The 20,506-nt window shown below is 46.8% G+C and overlaps 3 protein-coding genes across 6 annotated transcripts in view; 2 read left to right on the top strand and 1 right to left on the bottom strand.

Moving 5' to 3' along the window:
• The window catches only part of RNF168 (ring finger protein 168), a 90,323-nt gene extending 71,109 nt beyond the window's left edge, over window positions 1-19,214 (bottom strand). Inside the window, exon 1 of one of the 2 annotated variants that reach the window (XM_073576592.1) lies at window positions 19,061-19,214. The gene's annotated coding sequence lies outside the window, so the exon portion shown is untranslated. The remainder of the gene's footprint in view (window positions 1-19,060) is intronic. The other variant, XM_073576593.1, reaches the window with a different exon arrangement.
• On the top strand, window positions 14,715-15,563 carry LOC141091202 (general transcription factor II-I repeat domain-containing protein 2B-like). The gene has a single exon (XM_073576638.1). It carries the CDS (start codon window positions 14,715-14,717, stop codon window positions 15,561-15,563), a length of 849 nt encoding a protein of 282 aa, XP_073432739.1.
• Window positions 19,215-19,320: 106 nt separating the features above from the next.
• The window catches only part of GK5 (glycerol kinase 5), a 126,428-nt gene continuing 125,242 nt past the window's right edge, over window positions 19,321-20,506 (top strand). For 2 of the 3 annotated variants that reach the window (XM_073576595.1, XM_073576596.1), the window contains exon 1: window positions 19,321-19,552. In XM_073576595.1, coding sequence (XP_073432696.1) covers window positions 19,430-19,552 — 123 coding nt within the window. In that variant the 5' untranslated portion in view covers window positions 19,321-19,429. The remainder of the gene's footprint in view (window positions 19,553-20,506) is intronic. The other variant, XM_073576594.1, reaches the window with a different exon arrangement.

Below are 20,506 nucleotides of genomic sequence, written 5' to 3' on the forward strand. Positions count from 1 at the left end.
TATTACATGATATCTTCATCATTGTCAGTTTGCATATTGTGTACCCTGCCTTTGGTTCAATAAACGAATTTAAAAAAAAAAAAATTGGATTTATTATCACCGGATTTAAGGTAATACAAGAAATAACTGAGAAAGGGGAGGGAATTACCTGTGCTACCGTGGAGGCATAATAGAAACAGAATTACCGGTAAGTCTAATTCTATCTTCTCGAATAACCCTCCACAACTAACACCACAGGAAGAATACCAAAGACTAATGTTAGGGAGGGACAATAGCCTGGAGAACTTTTCTCCCCAAACCCAAATCTTTACCTCCTTAGGGTACCGTTACACTTAGCGATGCACCAGCGATCCCGACAACTATATGGATCGCTGGTGCATCGCTAAGTGGTCGCTAGTGAGCTGCCACACAGGCAGATCTCACCAGCGACATAGCAGGGGTTGCTACTTACCTGTCAGACGAGGCAATCCTGACGTCCTCCCGCCCGCGTCAGCGCCATAGGAAGCGCCCGACGAGAAAAGGTCCAGGACGTTCTCGCGCGACCAGCGAAGAGCAGCGGGGGAGCCGGTCGGAGGTACGTATCAGACATAGCGATATCGCTAGCAATATCGCTGCTACGTCACAAAATCGGTGACGTTACAGCGATATTGCTAGCGATATTGCTATGTGTAACGGGGGCTTTAGTCACAGAGCCAATTTGATACCTAAAGACCAAGCCAATTTTTACAACTCTGACCACTGTCACTTTACGAGTTCATAACTCTGAAATGCTTCAACGCATCCCAGTGATTCGGAGTCTGTTTTTCCGTGACATATTGTGCTTCACGTTAGTGGTAAAACTTCTTCGCTATAAAGTGCGTTTATTTATGAAAAAAAATGTAAATTTGGCAAAAATTTAGAAAATTTTGCAATTTTCAAACTTAAATTTTGTGCCCTTAAATCAGGGAGTGGTGTCACACAAAATAGTTAATAAATAACATATTTCCCACGTGTCTACTTTACATCAGCACAATTTTGGAAACAATTGCTTTTTGTTAGGACATTATAAGGGTTAAAAGTTGACCAGTGATTTCTCATTTTACCAACTAAATTTACAAAACAATTTTTCTTTATTTTTTTTTTAAGTGAGTTTGGGGGAAGGGGGGGGGGGGGTCAATATAACAGAAAATACCCAAAGTTACACCATTCTAAAAACTGCACCACTCAAGGTGCGCAAAACCACATACAGGAAGTTTATTAACCCTTCGGGTGCTTCACGAGAACTAAAACAATGTGGAAGAAAAAAAATGAACATTTAACTTTTCACACAAAAAAATTACTGTGGAACCAATTTTTTTATTTTCACAAGGGATCGGAGAAAATGGACCACAAAATTTGTTGTGCGATTTCTCCAGAGAACGCCGAAACCCCATATGTGGAGAAAAGCCACTGTTTGGGTGCATGGCAGGGTTCAGGAGGGAGCACCATTTGACTTTTTGAAAGCAAAATTAGCTGGAATCAATGACAGGCGCCATGTTGCGTTTCGAGAGCCCCTGATATACCTATCCAGTGGAAACCCCCCAATTCTAACTCCAACCCTAACCCCAATACACCCCTAACCCCAACGGAAAAATGGAAATACTTTTTATTTTTACCTAAATAAGGGGGTGATAAAGGTTTGATTTACTATTTTTTTTTTTATTTTGATCACTGTGATAGGTCTATCGGTGATCAAAATGAACCAATAGGAAAAATTTCCTATTGTTGCCGGCCGGCAGATCTCGGCGGGCACACTGCACATGTGCCCGCCATTTTCTTCGTCGCCGACGGCCGGGGGGATGCAGGAGGGTCCAGGAACACTGGAGGTACCAGTGGGGCTCGTGGGACCCCATTTCTCTCTCCTCTTATGTGCTAGATCATATCAGAGGAGAGAGAAATTAAATGGGAAATCTGCCTTTTTTTGTGGTTGCCGTTATTCCGTGAATAACGGTGATTGCAACACGGGGGTATGTAAAAACCAACACAAATCATGTTCTCCGGGATCTCATCTACCCCCTATAGACGAGACCCCGGAGAATTTCCAACGCTGGGGGGGTGCTCTATAACCTGAGGAATAAATACCCTTAACTGTCGCCATTAAAAGGCGTATCGACGGTCGTTAAGGGGTTAATAGACAATTCCACTTATGTTTGCAGAAGGTAAGGATCGAGGACCAGGTAGCAGCTCTGTAGATTTGCTCAATCGAAGCGCTGGCCCTCTCAGCCTGGGAGACAGACACGGCTCTAGTAGAGTGAGCCATAAGTTGTTCTGGAGGCGAGAGATTCTGGCTTTGATATGCCTCGCTAATCACTTTTTTGATCCAGTATGCAAAAGTGCTTTTTGAGGTTTTCTTTCCTTTATTTTGGCTGTAGAGCTGGATAAACATATTCTGGTCTTTTCTGAAAGGTTGAGGCTTTTGGAGGTAATGTAGGACCACCACTCTTTGTACATCCAGGAAATGAAACTCTTCCCCTTTCTTATTTGCTGGTTTTTGCCAGAAGGAAGAATTATTTGCTGTGACCTGTGGAACTCTGAAAACCACCATGGACAAGAAGGATGGGTCAACTCAAAGAACAAGTCCATCATCCAGAATTCTCAAGTATGGTTCGTTGATTGAGAGGGCCTGAGGATCACTCACTCTCCTGGCTGTAGCGATTGCTACCAGGAAGGCTGTTTTCCAAGACAGTTTGTCCGGTTCTATCGAGGATAAGAGTTCAAATGGTGGTAGAGTCAGACCCTTAAGAACAATATTTAGGTCCCAGGATGGGATTAGGTTGGTTAACCTGGGATGAAAACGGGAAGCTGCGGTCATGAACCTCTTTACCCAGCTGTGGTCAGCTAGGCTCTGATCAAAATATGAACTTAAGGCTGCAACCTGAACCTTGAGGGTGCTAGGTCTGAGGCACTTTGCCAGACTTTCTTGCAGGAAGTCTAGGATCTGAGTGACATCTGGGTAACTGGGGTCTGGAGTATTACGCGCTCACCATTATATGGTATTTGTCACTGACTTTCTGCTCTTCTGGAGGGTCAGAATAACTATTTGAGAGACGTTTAGTTTTGAAATTGTGAACTTAGAAGCCAAGCATCCAGACACAGGCTTCAGGGGTCTGGGTGGTAGTTTGGACCCTGGTGAAGGTTTGTGATTGGTGGGAGAATCTATCCTCAATTTGTTCAAGGTGCCAAACTAGCTTTTCTTCTGCCAGAGAGGTGCCAATAGGATTATCTTGATCTTCTTGATTCTTATCCTCTGTAGTGCTCTTGGTAAGACCGAAATAGGAGTAAAGGCGCATGCATGTTTGAATTTCCAAGAGTGGGCGAATCCATCCACGCCTAGACAAGCATCGTTCATGTTCAGGGAGAAATACTGATCCACTTTGTGTCTTGATGCCATTCAAAAAGATCTGCTTCTCGATTACCCCATCTTCTGGTTATCATCTGGAAGATTTATAAATTTAAACCCCATTCGCCTGGATGAATCTCTCTCCTGCTTAGAAAATCAGCTTTGATGTTAACTGAGCCTCATATGTGGAGAGCAGATAGGAAGAGAAGATGTTCTTCTGCCCAAGAGAATATCCTTGCGGAGATTGTTCTTAGGCCTTTGTGTTTCCCTGATGACAGACAAGCAACCATAGACATGTCAGAGTAGACCCTTACGTGGGTACTCTATATTATTGATGTTTCTGGTCTCAGTACTTCCTCTACCCATTTCAGCTTCCCGAAATTGGAGGATTGCTGGCTAATTTCTCTTTCTTGTCCAAAGACCCTGGAAGGAAGTTTGTGAGACGTTAGCCCCCCCCCCCCCCATCCTCTTCTGCTGGTATCTGTTATTGCTAACAGCAGGTTCTAGATCCAGGGACTTCTCTTTAGGTTCCCTGGCTGAGCCACCAGGTCAGAGAGGATTTTACCAGAGCAGGTACTGGAATCGTACTGTTCAGGGATTTTGGGATTCATCCGAATTTGCAAGGAAACAAGTCTTCAAAACTTTGGTATGTGCATGGGTCCAGGTTACTGCTTGGATGAATGACGTCATGGAGCAGAGGACTGACATTGCAAATCTTACTGATACCAATGTTTGGCTTCGCAGGAAGGCTATTCTGGATCTTAACTGGATCTGTTTTTCTTTTGGTAAGAAGGAGATTTGTCTGCAGGAGTCCAATAAGTTATGCAATGGGGTCTTTGTCATGGAGGGAACCATGTCTGATTTCTGGTGGTTCACCAGCCATACTAAGGATGTTAGAATCTGGATTGTTGTTTGCAGATGATATTCCAAACGGTAAGACATTGAATGGGAAGTGCAATACTTGTCTTCCCTTGGTAATCGCAAACTTTAGAATTTTTCAGTAGGTTGGATGGGGACATAAGCGTCCTGTAAATTAACTGCATCTTGAAACTCCAGTACACACTGTATTGGTTCAGAGTTTTAACGTTATTAAAATTCTGTGGAAGCCACTTTTTTCCTTATAAAGGAAAAGGCGGGAGTAGTGACCACTGCATTTTTCTGCTTCCGGGAACTGGTGAGATTAATACCGAAGATAGTAAACCTTGCAGAAGGAACAACTGGAGGTCTCGTAGTTTTGGAGAATAAAGGCAAGTTAATTTTCAAAATCTGTGGAGGATAGGAGGAAGAGAGGGATTTTGGGTTCTTACCGTAAAATCTCTTTCTTGGAGCCTTCATTGGGGGACACAGATTACCATGGGTGTATGCTACTGCTGCTAGGAGGCTGACACTATGCAAAACAAAAAACTTAGCTCCTCCCCGGCAGTATACACCCACCGACAGGCACCAAGTACCTCAGTTGGTGAGAAAGCAGTAGGAGAAGCAACCAAAAACTATTAACATATGTACCAACCCAACAAGGGACTCGAAGACCCAATACGGTACAACTTAAACAGGGAGGGTGCTGTGTCCCCCAATGAAGGCTCCAAGAAAGAGATTTTATGGTAAGAACCCAAAATCCCTCTTTCTTTATCGCCTTATTGGGGGACACATTACTATGGGACGTTCCAAAGCAGTCCCGAGGGTGGGAACAGCCATAAAGGAACGAAAGGAAGGGCTTAGGTCGGTCGATGTGCTACCGCCGCCTGCAGAACCTTCCTACCAAGAGCTGCATCAGACGAGGCCTGGGTATGAGCCCTATAGAACCTCGCAAAGGTGTGCAAAGACGACCAGGTCGCAGCTCTGCAAAGTTGTAAGGCCGAAGCCTGGTGTCGCACAGCCCAAGAAGCCCCTACAGCCCGGGTGGAGTGGGCTCTCACTCCCGGAGGGGGCCGTTTTTCCTGAAGTCGATAGGCCTCCAGAATGGTAGAACGAATCCAGCAAGCAATCGTTGATTTGGATGCCGGAAGCCCTTTCCGGCGACCTTCAGAGATGACAAGCAGGGAATCGGATTGGCGAAAAGAAGCGGTTCTGGCAAGGTAGACACGCAAGGCTCTCACTACATCCAGTTTGTGGAGCGACTTTTCCAGAGGATGAGCAGGCGCAGGACAAAATGATGGAAGGACGATATCTTCGTTAATGTGAAAGGGGGATTCCACCTTTGGAAGGAAGGAAGGAACTGGCCTGAGAACAACCTTATCTTGGTGGAGGATTAGGTATGGGGAACGACAGGATAAAGCCGCCAGCTCAGAAACTCTTCTGATCGATGTAATGGCGATTAGAAAAGCCACCTTCCATGAGAGAAGGGACAGAGGAATGTCCTGGATTGGTTCGAACGGCGCCTTTTGGAGAGCACCAAGAACGAGATTGAGATCCCACTGAGATCTATAGGAGAATGATGAGGACGAGCCACATGGGAGACTCCTTGGAGAAAAGTCTTCACCTGCGGTAAGGAAGCCAGATCCTTCTGGAAGAGGATTGCCAGGGCAGACACCTGACCTTTAAGGCCAGAGATTTTATTTGCCTGTCCGTCGGATCTTTAAGCGAAGCTCCGTCCGGGAGGGATAGAACAGTCTTAGAGGAAAGACGGGAAACTGGAGGATCTATCTCAGGAGCTTTGGTCCATTTCGTGACTAGATCCGCCTCGAAGGAATATAGCACATCTAAGTACTTGCGGCCTGAAAATCGTTTCTCAGGGTGTTCCCAGTGATTGGCTAAGGAGGTGTCGAACTTCTTATGATTAGGAAAGGTTCGAGGGGGAGGCCTCGCTCGCTTAAAAGAGACAGAGCATTCCTGAGGAGGTGCCTTATCTTCCTTTATTTTGAGGGTTTGGAAGATAGCTGATATGAGACTATCTACCATGTCCCGAGTTCTAGCCATGTTGTCCGCCTCTGAGTCAGATCCGGATTGGGAATCATCGTCTGACCTATGGTCGTCTGCTGATGAGGGAGACGAGGAGCGTAGCCTGGGTGAAGCGGAAGGACCTTGCGGGCTGGAAGAAGAGCCAGACAGAGCCCGCTTCCTAGAATCTCTACCCGGCATGTCTGCTTGAAGGTCGCGGTCAGGTGTAGGTGACTCACCGTGAGGGGCGGTCGGCGCACAGGTGGCTGTAGATAGCTGAGGTAACCGTTCTAAGACCTGGACCAGAGACTGAGAAACTTTAGTCAAATCAGAGACTGACAGACATTGCAACGGCCCACTCGGGTTGGCGTGCTCTCATTTCGGGACTCGGAGTGCTCCTGGGGGGCAGACATGGCAGAAGGGCTGCAGGACGGGCAGAAAGGAGACGACTAACCTGATGCCCACTTCTTTTTACAGCGCGCGCAGGCGTAGTGAATAGCGGTGGATCTGGAACAGAGAGCCCTTGCAGAGTTGGGCATAAGTCTATGCGGCAGTAGCACTAAGCTGACAGGGAACTGCCGTGGGGAGCTAAGTGTAGCGTCAAACTATAGCAGCGCCGAACCTACCGAGGTTCAGATGCGGAGCAAACACCTTGTGTCCCCCAAGAAGAGATCCGGAGAAGGGAGAGAAAGTGATCTCTCTGAAATGCCAGAAAACCGCTAGCGGTGGGCGGAGCTTAACGGCTGAGTCGCGTGATTGGATGAAGAACGAGGGGGGGCGCGGCTAGAGGGGGAGACTGATGGCGCTGAAGAGAAAGCAGCCCCGTGATGGGCTGAAAAAGGCGTGAATAAAGCGCGCGCAGAGAGGAGGAAGAAGCTTGCCAAAGTGAAAGTTAAAGAGCGTCTCCACCCGAGGCTAATGTCGGACAGCGTACCCGGCGCCCGCGATGCTGCGGACATATGAAAGAAGAAGGTAACTGCTGCCCGCCGAGAAGAAACACCGGTGAACTCCCTCAGAGCAGAGCGATGGCAGGGGAGACGCGCGCCCAGGGGAAAAGGGGGCGGGAAATTCAAACCGGCTATTATAGGAGCCAGTCCTGAAAACTGCCATGTGAACAGAACGCAGGGTGGGAGATTCAAACAGGGGCCAGCTCCCCCAGTGACTGCTACTAGATGCCTGTGTCACGCTGCGGTACTGAGGTGGTCAGCATAGGTCCAGGTGAATGCGGGGCTGTAGGGGACATTCAGACAGCTTACCTGAGGTCCCTGAGGAGGGTGACCGCAGGGGCCCACGAATAGAGAGCAGGCCGCTGGCCGCGAAAGTCCTCTGTACCCGCACTATCGCGTCCTCTGTCCCTATAGTGCAGAAGACGGCGCCATTTCTTGCTGGAAGGAGGAATGTCACCGCTGGTGACCGCCGTCTTCCTCTCAGCCCTGTCCCGGGGAAAAGTCCTGCCTGCGATCCTGAGAGTTGCGAAGTGGGCACTACCACATTGCTCGCTCAGCCGCCTGATATGGGAAAGCAGGGTGAACTTACACCCCGTTTCCTGATGCTGAATCTGAAAAATAAACGGAAAAGATTAATACACACACAACTAAAGCCTAAAAGAAATCGTTAAGTGCGGATCTGGGAGATCCCGGTCCGCCTCCTACAGACACTAAGCACAAACTGAGGTACTTGGTGCCTGTCGGTGGGTGTATACTGCCGGGGAGGAGCTAAGTTTTTTGTTTTGCATAGTGTCAGCCTCCTAGCAGCAGCATACACCCATGGTAATGTGTGTCCCCCAATAAGGCGATAAAGAAATTCAATTTTTACTTCCTCTTGGACAGATTTCAGGATCAATGTGTTCGAGCAAATTATGAGCTACTGGGGGATTAATTTTCGAATAACCCGAACATGGTCACTACGTGACTCCTCACGTAGTTGGTCTGTCTCTGCTGCAAGATGCAATATGCATCAGATTTCCGGGTGGCTCGCCAGTGCAGGCGCCAGCTTCATTCGTTCGCTCTCATTTTGGCACCAACTACCTTCTTTTTAAACACCGTCCCTGGAACCAGACACCACTCCCTGATGAAGGACGCACAGAAACCAGCGCAGGGATGAGCGCCATACGGTTTGCTGGACTTATATCAAGGTATTTCCTTATTTAAACATGGCTCTCATGCATGTTAAATATTGTGGTGATGGACTATGCACACCAGACACATAGGGCATGTGCAATATTATTGTCAATACTCACAGGTCTAAGGGTATGTGCAATAGTGACACCACAATAGTTGTGCCTACGTCAGCATTGAACTTTATATGTTACATGCTGCGGCCTGCATTCAATTTTTCATGTCACACCTTGTTTATTCAATGAGCAATACCTGTTGCTTTAGGATTATCCTTTGTGTATGTTGGGCACTATAACACTAATCTGGATATTTGGTTTCTGGTATTGGTCCAGCAACGTCTATTGTCTAATACAGACCTGGGAAAGGGGCGCCGCCCGGGCCGCATACGGCCCGCCCACTGCCTGTGACCGGCCCGCGGAGGGGTCCGGGACATCTCCGATTCCTGCTTTCCTCATGAATCATTCATGAGGAAAGCAGGAAGCAGACGAGTCCCGGCAGACGCGGCGGTGAGCGGAGCGGACCCCGACCTCCTGTGAGAGAAACATTGCCTCCAGCGCACCGCCCACACACCAGACCTGCAGCGCTGACTGGTCGAGGCTGGAGGGGGCGTGGTTTGTGAGAGAGGGCTGAGTAGATGCCGTTGGCGGCGTCTGCGTCTTCTCCGGTTCCTGCTTTCCTCATGAATTATTCATGAGGAAAGCAGAGGAGTCCCGGCAGACGCAGCGGTGAGCGGAGCGGACCCCGACCTCCTGAGAGCGGCACATAAACATTGCCTCCAGCGCACCGCCCACACACCAGACCTGCGGCACTGACTGGTCGAAGCTGGAGGGGGGCGTGATCTGAGAGAGGGCTACGTAGATGCCGTTGGTGGTGTCTGTTTGCAGCAGTATACATAACACCACGCCTCCAACTCTGTGCTAAAGCGTGCGGGCGTGGAGGCGTGGTGCGATCTATACTGCTGCAAGTGACACTGTGGTGCAACGTAAGGCTAGCATCAATTACTTTAGACTGGGTGTTTACGTCAGGCCAGGGTCTGGGACTCTGGGTGGAGTGGTCAGCGCCTAATAAAGCCCCTGTGAGCAGTACAGGAGTGGTACACAGATACCACTTGCTTCCTCCCCTGTCCCCTGCAGCAGCCACGTTCTTCTGAAACTTGGGCAAAGACTCCCATTGGAAGAATTAGGCAAGGTAAGGCCTGTTTCACATATCCGTTTTTTGGCATCCGCTTGGATCCGCCAAAGTGTGAAAAAACGGATCCGTTTTGCGGCAAACGGATCCGTTTTTTTTTTACGGATCCGCGGTAGCCGCTAATGGAAGTCTATGGGACAAAAAAAAGATCCGCCAAAAAAATGGCGGATCCGTTTTTTAATGGAAAACGACGGATTTGGACGGATTTTAAAAAACGGAAGTGTGATCCAGGCCTTAGCTAGTATAGCCCTTAAATACATAGGCTATAAAAAGAAAGATTGATGCAGAATGCAGAGTTTTTAACAAGGAATGGACTTCTAAACATTTATTTGCTGAAGCCAAAGGTAAAGCTGTGTGCGTTTGCACGTGGTTTGCACGTTCATGACCGGGCCAATTTTTACAATTCTGACCACTGTACCTTTATGAGGCCATAACTCTGGAACGCTTCTATGGATCCCGGTGATTCTGACATTGTTTTCTCGTGACATATTGTACTTCATGTTAGTGGTAAAATTTCATTCAAATAACTTGCGTTTATTTGTGAAAAAAACGGAAATTTGGCAAAAATTTTGAAAATTTCGCAATTTTCCAACTTTGAATTTTTATGCCCTTAAATCACAGAGATACGGCACACAAAAAACTTGATAACTAACATTTCTCACATGTTTACTTTACATCAGCACAATTTCGGAACCAAAATTTTTTTTTTGTTAGGAAGTTATAAGGGTTAAAAGTTGACCAGCGATTTCTCATTTTTACAACACCATTTTATTTTTAGGACCACATCACATTTGAAGCCACTTTGAGGGGTCTATATGATAGAAAATGCCCAGAAGTGACACCATTCTAAAAACTGCACCCCTTAAGGTGCTCAAAACCACATTCAAGAAGTTTATTAACCCTTTAGGTGCGTCACAGGAATTTTTTTGAATATTTAAAAAAAAAATGAACATCTAACTTTTTTTCACAAAAAAATACTTCAGGTTCAATTTTTTTTATTTTACCAAGGGTAACAGGAGAAATTGGACTACAAAAGTTATTGTGCAATTTGTCCTGAGTACGCTGATACCTGATTTGTGGGGGGGGGGGGGGGAACGACTGTTTCGGCGCAAGGCAGAGCTCAGAATGAAAGGAGCGCCGTTTGACTTTTTCAATGCAAAATTGGCTGGAATTCAGATCGGACGCCATGTCACGTTTGGAGAGTCCCTGATGTACCTAAACAGTGGAAACCCCCTACAAGTGACCCCATTTTGGAAACTAGACCCCCCAAGGAACTTATCTAGATATGTGGTGAGAACTTTGAACCCACAAGGGCTTCACAGAAGTTTATAACAAAGCCGTACAATTAAAAAATCATATTTTTTCCACAAAAATGATCTTTTCACCCTCAATTCTTATTTTTCCAAGGGTAACAGCACCCTAAAAGTTATTGTGCAATTTATCCTGAGTACGCTGATACCCCACATGTGGGGGTAAACCACTATTTGGGCGCATGGCAGAGCTCGGAAGGGAAGCAGCGCCATTTGACGTTTTTGGCTGGAATTGAGATCGGACACCATGTCGCGATTGGAAAACCACTGATGTACCTAAAGAGTGGAAACCCCCCACAAATGACACCATTTTGTAAACTAGACCCCCCAAGGAACTTATCTAGATGTGTGGTGAGCACTTTGAACCTCCAAGGGCTTCACAGAAGTTTATAATGCCAGGGCATGAAAATAAAAAAATCGTATTTTTTTCCACAAACATGATCAATTAGTCCCCAATTTTTTTATTTTCCCAAGGGTAACAGGAGAAATTGAACCCTAAAAGTTGTTGTCCAATTTGTCCTGAGTACGCTGACACCCCATATGTGGGAGAAAACTACTGTATGGACACACGTCAGGGCTCGGAAGGGAAGTAGTGACGTTTTGGAATGCAGACTTTGATGGAATGGTCTGTGGGTGTCATGTTGCCTTTGGAGAGCCCCTAATGTACCTAAACAGTGGAAACACCCACAAATGACACCATTTTGGAAACGTGAACCCCTAAGGAACTTATCTAGATGTGTGGTGAGCACTTTGAACCCCCAAGGGCTTCACAGAAGTTTATAATGCCCGGGCATGAAAATAAAAAAAATCGTATTTTTTCCACAAACATGATCAATTAGTCCCCAATTTTTTCATTTTCCCAAGGGTAACAGGAGAAATTGGACCGCAAAAGTTGTTGTCCAATTTGTCATGAGTACGCTGACACCCCATATGTGGGAGAAAACTACTGTATGGACACACGTCGGGGCTCGGAAGGGTAGCAGTGCCATTTTGGAATGCAGACTTTGATGGAATGGTCTGCGGGTGTCATGTGCGTTTGGAGAGCCCCTGATGTACCTAAACTATTGAAACTCCCAACAAGTGACCCCATTTTGGACACTAGACCCCCCCCCACAGAACTTATCTAGATGTGTGGTGAGCACTTTGAACCCCCAAGTGCTTCACAGAAGTTTATAACGCTCGGATGTGAAAATAAAATCATTTTTTTCCACAAAAATGATATTTTTGCCCCCAATTTTTTATTTTCCTAAGGGTAACAGGAGAAATTGGACCCCAAAAATTGTTTTGCAATTTGTCCTGAGTAGGCTGATACCCTACATGTGGGGGTAAAACACTGTTTGGGCGCATGGCAAAGCTTGGAAGGGAAGGAGCACCATATGACTTTTTCAACTCAGAATTGGCTGGAATTGAGATCAGACGCAATGTTGCATTTGGAGAGCCCCTGATGTGCCCAAACAGTGGAAACCCCCAATTCTAACTCCAACCCGAACCCCAACACACCCCTAACCCTAATCTCAGCCCTAACCCTAGCCCTAACCCTAACCCTAACCCTAATGGAAAAATGGAAATAAATACATTTTTTTAATTTTATTATTTTTCCCTAACTAAGGGGGTGATAACGGGGGGGTTTGATTTACTATTTATGGCGGTTTTTATTTTTGGCAGCTGTCGCACGCTAAAAGACGCTTTTTATTGTAAAAATAGTTTTTGCATCACCACATATTGAGAGCTATAATTTTTCCGTATTTTGACCCACCGAGTCATGTGAGGTCTTATTTTTTGCGGGACGAGTTGACGTTTTTACTGGTACCATTTTCGGGCACGTGACATTTTTTGATCGCTTTTTATTCCGATTTTTGGGACGCAGAATGAAAAAAAACCAGCGTTTCATGAATTTCTTTTGGGGGAGTGCGTTTACACCGTTCCGCGTGCGGTAAAATTGATAAAGCGGTTTTATTCTTCGGGTCAGTACGGTTACAGCGATACCTCATTTAGGTCGTTTTTTTATGTTTTGTCGGTTTTATGCAATGAAAACTATTTTATATAAAAAATAATTATTTTTGCATCGCTTTATTCTGCGAGCTATAACTTTTTTATTTTTTCGCTGATGATGCTGTGTGGCGGCTCGTTTTTGAGGGACAAGATGACGTTTTCAGCGGTACCATGGATATTTATATGCGTCTTTTTGATCGCGCGTTATTACACTTTTTGTTTGGCGGTATGATAATAAATCATTATTTTTTGCTTCGTTTTTTATTTTTATTTTTTAAGGGGTTCGCTAAAGGGGTTAACTAATGGGCCAGTTTTATAGGGCGGGTCGTTACGGACGCGGCGATACCTAATATGTGTACTTTTAGGCTGTGTGCACACGCTGCGGATTTTGCTGCGGTTCCGCAGTGGTTTTGGCCGCTGCGAACCCGCAGCAGTTTTTGCTGCGGTGTACAGTACCATGATTCCCTATGGGAATCAAAAACCGCAATGCTGACGGTGCGGAATTTTCCGCGCAGATTATCTGCGGTTTTCAATCCGCAGAAAGAATTGACATGTCAATTCTTTCTGCGGATTCCCCTGCGGTTTGCCATCTCCTCCATTGAGGAGATGAAAAACCGCAGGGCAAAACCGCAGAGCAATCCGCAGGTATTTTGACCTGCGGTTTCACCTGCGGATTTTACAAAATCCGCGCGGATGAATCCGCACCTAATCCGCAGCGTGTGCACACAGCCTTATTGTTTTGGGGTTTTTTTATTTTCAAAAAATGAATTTATTGGGGAATATTTTTTTTTTTTTTTTTTTACTAATTTATTTGGCGATTTTTTTAAAATTATTTTTACACTTTAATTTTTTTTTTACTTTATTACATAGTCCCAGGTGGGACATCACTGTCCTGTGACAGATCGCTGATCTGTCACATCACAGATCACTGTGACAGATCAGCAATCTGTCACAGGCATTGAAGAAGACTTCCTCTTGCCTGCGCTTTGCAGGCACTGAGGAAGCCAGCTTCCTCCAGGCCCCCGAAGGCCCCCGTCGCCATCTTGGATTCGGGGTCCTGGAGGAAAGGAGCCCCCCGCAGCAGCGCTGCACATTGCGCTGCCGTGGGGGGCTCAGGGAAGCGCGGAGGGAGCCCCCTCCCTGCCGATGCTTCCCTTTAAGTCCCGGTACACCGCGATCATGTTTGATAGCGGTGTGCAAGGGGTTAACGTGTCGGGGGCGGTCCGTGACCGCCCCTGACACATAGTGCCGGGTGTCAGCTGTGATAATCAGGTGACACCCGGCCGCGATCAGCGGCGCTCACCACGTGGGCGCCGCTGATCGCGGTAGACGTACTATCCCGTCCATGGGCATAGGGGCCCGGGTCCCATGGACGGGATAGTACGTCGGATGTCAGGAAGGGGTTAAAGATTACAATTTGAGTCGCTATTACGAGACTAAACATGGGGAGACATACAACAACTTGACAGAGGCAGAGCGGGCACGGGCATCTGAAGACTTGCTATCAAAACTGCAAAGGCAGCAAGGATTTTTTACAAAGCTCCACACAGGCAGGGATGCAGCCATCAGGACAAGCTTTGTAATATCCCACAAAATTGCAAGAAACAGTAAGCCATTCTCTGATGGGGAGTTTGTCAAAGAATGTTTGGTGGACTGTGCAGCGATAATTTGTCCTGAGAAAAAAGAAGCGTTTTCAAATGTGCCCCTCTCCAGACGAACCGTAACAAGACGGGTAGAAGACATTGCGGGGAATTTGGAGTTTCAGCTGAAAAACAAAGTTGATGATTTTATTTTTTTTTCCCTGGCTCTGGACGAGAGCTGTGATATCCGTGATACCTTATGTTTGTACGCGGAATAACAAAAAACTTTGAGATGACTGAAGAGCTGGTAGCTTTGCGATCAATGAAAGGTACCACGACATGGAGTGATTTGTTCACCGAAGTAAATGCATCCATGGACAAACTGGGCCTAAAATGGAACAAATTAGTAAGTGACATAACCGATGGCTGTCCAAATATGACGGGGAAAAATGTTGGACTTTTGAAGCGGATGCAAGATAAAGTGAAAGAAATAAACCCAGAACAGAAATTGATATTTTTGCATCGCATTATTCATCAAGAAGTGCTGTGCAAGTCGGTGCTAAAAATCAGCCATGTTGTTGATGTTGTAACTAAGATAGTTAATTTCATCAGGGCAAGAGCACTGAATAGACAACTTGTTGCACTGTTGGAGGAGCAAGAAAGTGAACACAGTGACATAGGCTACCACACAGCTGTGAGATGGCTAAGCCCTGGAAAGGTGCTTAAAAGAGTATGGGACCCGAGAGCTGAGATTCAGGATTTTTGTGAGATGAAAGGCAATAAGCACTGGATAGCAGATCTGGCCTTTGCCATTGATGTGACTACACTAATGAATGAGTTAAATACCAAGCTCCAGGGCAAAGGCCTCTTTGCACATGAAATGTTCAGCTTGGTGACAGCTTTCATGAGAAAGTTGAAGTTTCTTTCTAGCCAATTGAAGGTCAAAATTCTCACTCACATGCCAACACTGCAAGAAGTCACACCATCAGTTGATCACCTTGACAAGTATTTATCCATGTTGGCGGCTTTACATGGTGAATTTTCCAGATTTGAAGACTTCAAAGCAGTTGAGAGTGAAATGCACATGATTTCTTCCCCTTTACATGCTGTGTGGATAATGCGCCCGGTGATGTCCAGTTAGAACTCATTGATCTGCAGTCTGACAATCTACTGGCAGAGCTTTTTAAATCAGTGTCACTGCTGCAGTTTTATTCTTCTCTCAAGGAGGAAAACTTACCTAACCTAAGGAGGCATGGTCAGAGGATGTTAGTTCTCTTTGGATCTACCTACGTATGTGAACAAACATTCTCACTGATGAAGTTCAACAAATCCAAATACAGATCCTCTCTCAGTGATGATCACTTGTGTGCTGTTCTTCGCATATCCACCTCAGATATTGAACCTAACTTCAATGAACTTGTTCAGGCCCAAAACAGGCTAGATTACTCTCATTGAACATTTTCATGTTATTGAAATGTTTCATTTACTGTTCTTTATTAAGTTAAAGGGATGCCGGTCTTTAAAAAACTAACGTGATATCTAAAATAGCAAGTTTTTCCAAACACTGTTAAAGTTAACAATTAAAGTGAACAATCACAAGCTGGTTGCAGTTCATCATCTCATCATTAAATAAAGATGTAATTAGGTCCTCCATATTTTCATTGTATTGTAAATCTTTGCATTGTTTAACATACTGTTTGTTTATGAAAAGATAGCATATGTATACTATATACATATATAGTATTGGGTACAACTGAGTTAATTATATAAGTCCGGCCCTCTGACACCATCCCAATTTCTAATGCAGCCCCATGGCAAAATTAATTGCCCACCTCTGGTCTAATAGGACGTCTTTTGCTTCAATTTTATATATTCACGTATGTAGGCGCTCTTTTTTCTTTGCCACCACGTACCTATTGTACACCAATAAAGGCTTTTAAATAAAGATCTCTACTACTGTCTGACCTTTAATTGGGTTTCTCTCTCATTCGTTTTCTGCGTTTTACAGATTGTTCCTTCCAATTGGTCCTAAGCAAATATACATGTATTACGATGTGGGCGATTTCCTTCAAATATTCTCTATATAACATGTATATCATTTGCACGTTCCTTGGTTCATTCGTTTAATCTTACGGGTTTTAGCCTTGATTTGACAGTGTTCATCATCCAGCCCAGATCTTGTAAGACGACTGTCACCTCCTTCAACTGTGTTGCACAGTGGTCCTCCGATCTTCCTACTATTAGAGAGTCGTCTAGGTAAGGAACGATGACATGGATCATGTTCCTAATTTAAACGGTCTCCTTGCATATGAGCGAGGCTCTTATTTCTTGTATTGCCAAGTATTATAATCCCCTTACCTTTTCTCTCAGGTTTGATTCCGCCTGATCATGACTTTTGATTTTCTTGCACATGTTAAAGGGAATCTGTCACCTATCCTTTGGCGGGCGATGAAAACGAGGTCGGTCCGGTCCGATAGGCGGTGTTCCCGATGTGTGCAGCTTCCCCATCCTTGCCCGCCGTCCGCAGGTTATTGCTGAATTGGAGTAGGTGTACGCCATTTTTTGCGTGTGCGCTAAGCATTCATAGCTAGCGCACGCGCAGTATGCTTTGCCCAACTGCGGGCAAATGAATGAATAATAAAATGAATGAATAATAAAACAGAAAGCGCCGGGATGTGAATATACCTAACAGCAGCTGAAAAACTTATAAAAGTGGCACAAAAATAGTCAAAGTGGTCACAGGAGGGTGTTATGGAAAGGGTTAAATAACTGCGCCACTAATCTCCCACTGCAGATACAAGAATATGGAGGTCTTTCTAATTCAGGTCTCCGCAGCCTAGCCCAAGCAGGTTTTAGGCATCACAGCAGGCAGGCAGCAAATTTTAACAATTTGAATTAGTAACTGGTGTTTTTAAAGGGATAAATTACTTTATTGCAACATGCACACAGGAGTCAAGCATCAAACAAAATAGGTTTGCTTCAGGCTGTCAGAATGGGTTAGTGGTTTTAAGGCTGCGTTCACACATTCAGGTTTTTTTGCGTTTTCTCGGCAGTTTTTACCGCGAAAACGCAAAGAAACAGCATCCCATGCAATCCTATGGGATTCCGCAATGCTGTGCTAATGCTGCGGATTTTCCAGCGGCAGAATCGCATCGCGGAAAAATCCGCAGCATGCTCATTAATTTGCGGAAACGCGGCAATTCCACCCGCAAAGGAATGCATTGTTTTGCTTACTTTCTGGCTGTGCCCACCATGCGAAAACTAAGAAGAACATTTGCGGATGGTACACACGGTCCGGAGGAGAGGAGACTGTCCTTCGGGCTCTGGGTACCATATCCCCGTAAAAAAATAGAATAAAAAAAAAAAAAAAAAAAAAAAAAAAAAGTCAGGTTATATTCACCTTCCGATGTCCCGCGCAACGTCCCCAGGCTTCAGCGATGCACGCAGCAGGTCCCGTTCCCAGTAATGCATTGCGATGACCTTTGCTGACGTCGCGTCTCGCAAGACCGTGACGTCATCAAAGGTCATTGCCGCAATGCATCATTGGGAACGGGACCTGCCGGCAGCATCGAGGAGGCCTGGGGACGCTGCGAGGGACATCGGGAAGGTGAATATAACCCGATTTTTAATTTTTTTTAACAGATCTTTTTACTACTGATGCTGCATAAGCAGCCTCAATAGTAAAAAGCTGGTCACACTCGTCAAACACTGTTTGACGAGTGTGACCAACCTGTCAATCAGTTTTCCAAGCGATGCTACAGATCGCCTGGAAAACGCTAGCATTCTGCAAGCTAATTACGCTTGCAAAAATGCTAGTTTTTCCACGGGAAAATCGCGGGAATTTAAAATGCGATTTTCCCGCAGAATAGAATTCCGGAATTCTCGCAGTAACTTCCGCGGGAGTTCCGCTACGTGTGAACTTAGCCTAATAGCTGCCATCAAAAATGACAAATTATAACCTTGTACTGAACTGGCAGAATTGGGGGAGGGAGATGGGGGCCATGACCTCACAGGGTTCCTAATTCATGGCAAGATGTAGTTCACATTACACCAGAAATCTGTCTCCGGGGAATAACTTCATTATCGTTTGGGGTCTCAGGAGACAGATTCCTGGTGTAACACATGCCAACTCTCATCACGTGGTAGAAAAGCTGCGGCCCGTCGCCCCCATTCCACCCGTCACACCCTTTTGGCAGAGCTGGGTGAAACTGGGCAGAGGTTGCTTTTAATATTAACTTGGCGATGAGACCATCAATAAATATAAATCAATAAGCAGCGGTCACTCGGCCATTGTGCCCCGTGTTAGTGTCAGGAGTCGGGCTGTCAGGCATGGCTAGCTGTGTGGCCCAAAGTCATTTAACCCATTTTATCATTTTCGCAGGCGGTCCTAGGTGCTTTTACCTCAGGGCGCGCATTGTAATTTATTATTGTGATATTCTTGAGGAAAAAAATAACGTTTTTGCAAATGAGCAACTGCTGAATAAGAAACCAAGGTGAGTATTGTGTAAATATACTGTATATACGTCTGTCCTGTGCGACAAGCGTGTATATGGCGGCGCTACTGAGGCAGCACACAGCAGACATGTCTGGACAGGTCCGGCCGCCGGTATACCCCTCCACGCACAGTACAGTACCCACCTTCATCGGCAGGGCAGGCACCCCGGAATATTCCCTCCGCGACCACCAATCTGGCGCCAATCTCCTCACCACACACCCGCCAAATCCCTGTACTTCACGTTCACACTTCAGCTAGAGGACAAACTGCAACACAAGCCGCCATTTTCCCGAAGACCGGAAGAAATCTCTGGAAAGAAGCGCCAAATACCGCAGCTTTCACTATCTGCCAGTGGTAAACATGGCCGCCGTCACTATAGTAATCACGTGATCACAACGCCCTTTCCGCAGGCCCCGCCCTCAGTAAACATGGGCCCGTAGTGGCTCCGCCCTGGAGAACTCGCCACCATCATCGTCCTCTGCTCGGCTGAATGAGCGGCGGGGCCCTTCAGCATGGGATCTGTCAGGAACGGATACCGGGAACGGCTGCTGCTGGCCGTGGACGTTGGGAGTACGGTCCTGCGATGTCACGTGTACAATGCGGCGGCGGAGACTTGTGGGAGCGCGGAGGACAAGGTAGAGGGGAGCAATGACCGTGGCGGGGGCGAGGAGGCTGGCATTGCCCGGGGCCAGGGGTGGCCGCTCTGCCCGCTTCATAGTGATTAGTGGTATGTGCCTTCATCAGTAATAGTGTCTGCTGACAGCCACAATGTGATCACCAATAATGTCCGCTGATGGGCGCAGTGTGATCGGTGTGGTGCCCGCTGATGGGCGCAGTGTGATCGGTGTGGTGCCCGCTGATGGGCGCAGTGTGATCGGTGTGGTGCCCGCTGATGGGCGCAGTGTGATCGGTGTGGTGCCCGCTGAAGGGCGCAGTGTGATCGGTGTGGTGCCCGCTGACGGGCGCAGTGTGATCGGTGTGGTGCCCGCTGACGGGCGCAGTGTGATCGGTGTGGTGCCCGCTGACGGGCGCAGTGTGATCGGTGTGGTGCCCGCTGACGGGCGCAGTGTGATCGGTGTGGTGCCCGCTGACGGGCGCAGTGTGATCGGTGTGGTGCCCGCTGAAGGGCGCAGTGTGATCGGTGTTGTGCCCGCTGACGGGCGCAGTGTGATCGGTGTGGTGCCCGCTGACGGGCGCAGTGTGATCGGTGTGGTGCCCGCTGACGGGCGCAGTGTGATCGGTGTGGTGCCCGCTGACGGGCGCAGTGTGATCGGTGTGGTGCCCGCTGACGGGCGCAGTGTGATCGGTGTGGTGCCCGCTGATGGGCGCAGTGTGATCGGTGTGGTGCCCGCTGATGGGCGCAGTGTGATCGGTGTGGTGCCCGCTGAAGGGCGCAGTGTGATCGGTGTGGTGCCCGCTGACGGGCGCAGTGTGATCGGTGTGGTGCCCGCTGATGTGGCGTGTGATTGGCACATAAGGCGCTTCTGTAAGAAAACACACTTCCTGCTCATAATGACTTCATTGTTCTGCAGTGTGTGGAACAGTTTTTAGAAAAAATCCATTTTGCCTATTAAAATACTTTTTCCTCG

Source organism: Dendrobates tinctorius, unplaced genomic scaffold (genome assembly GCF_039654945.1).
Source record: "Dendrobates tinctorius isolate UK_male_01 unplaced genomic scaffold, ASM3965494v1 ptg000049l, whole genome shotgun sequence".
Taxonomy (NCBI): domain Eukaryota; kingdom Metazoa; phylum Chordata; class Amphibia; order Anura; family Dendrobatidae; genus Dendrobates; species Dendrobates tinctorius.

What these genes read in the sequence shown, in the direction of transcription:
- LOC141091202 (XM_073576638.1), top strand. Translation starts at nt 14,715, where the DNA reads ATGACTGAAGAGCTGGTAGCTTTGCGATCAATGAAAGGTACCACGACA.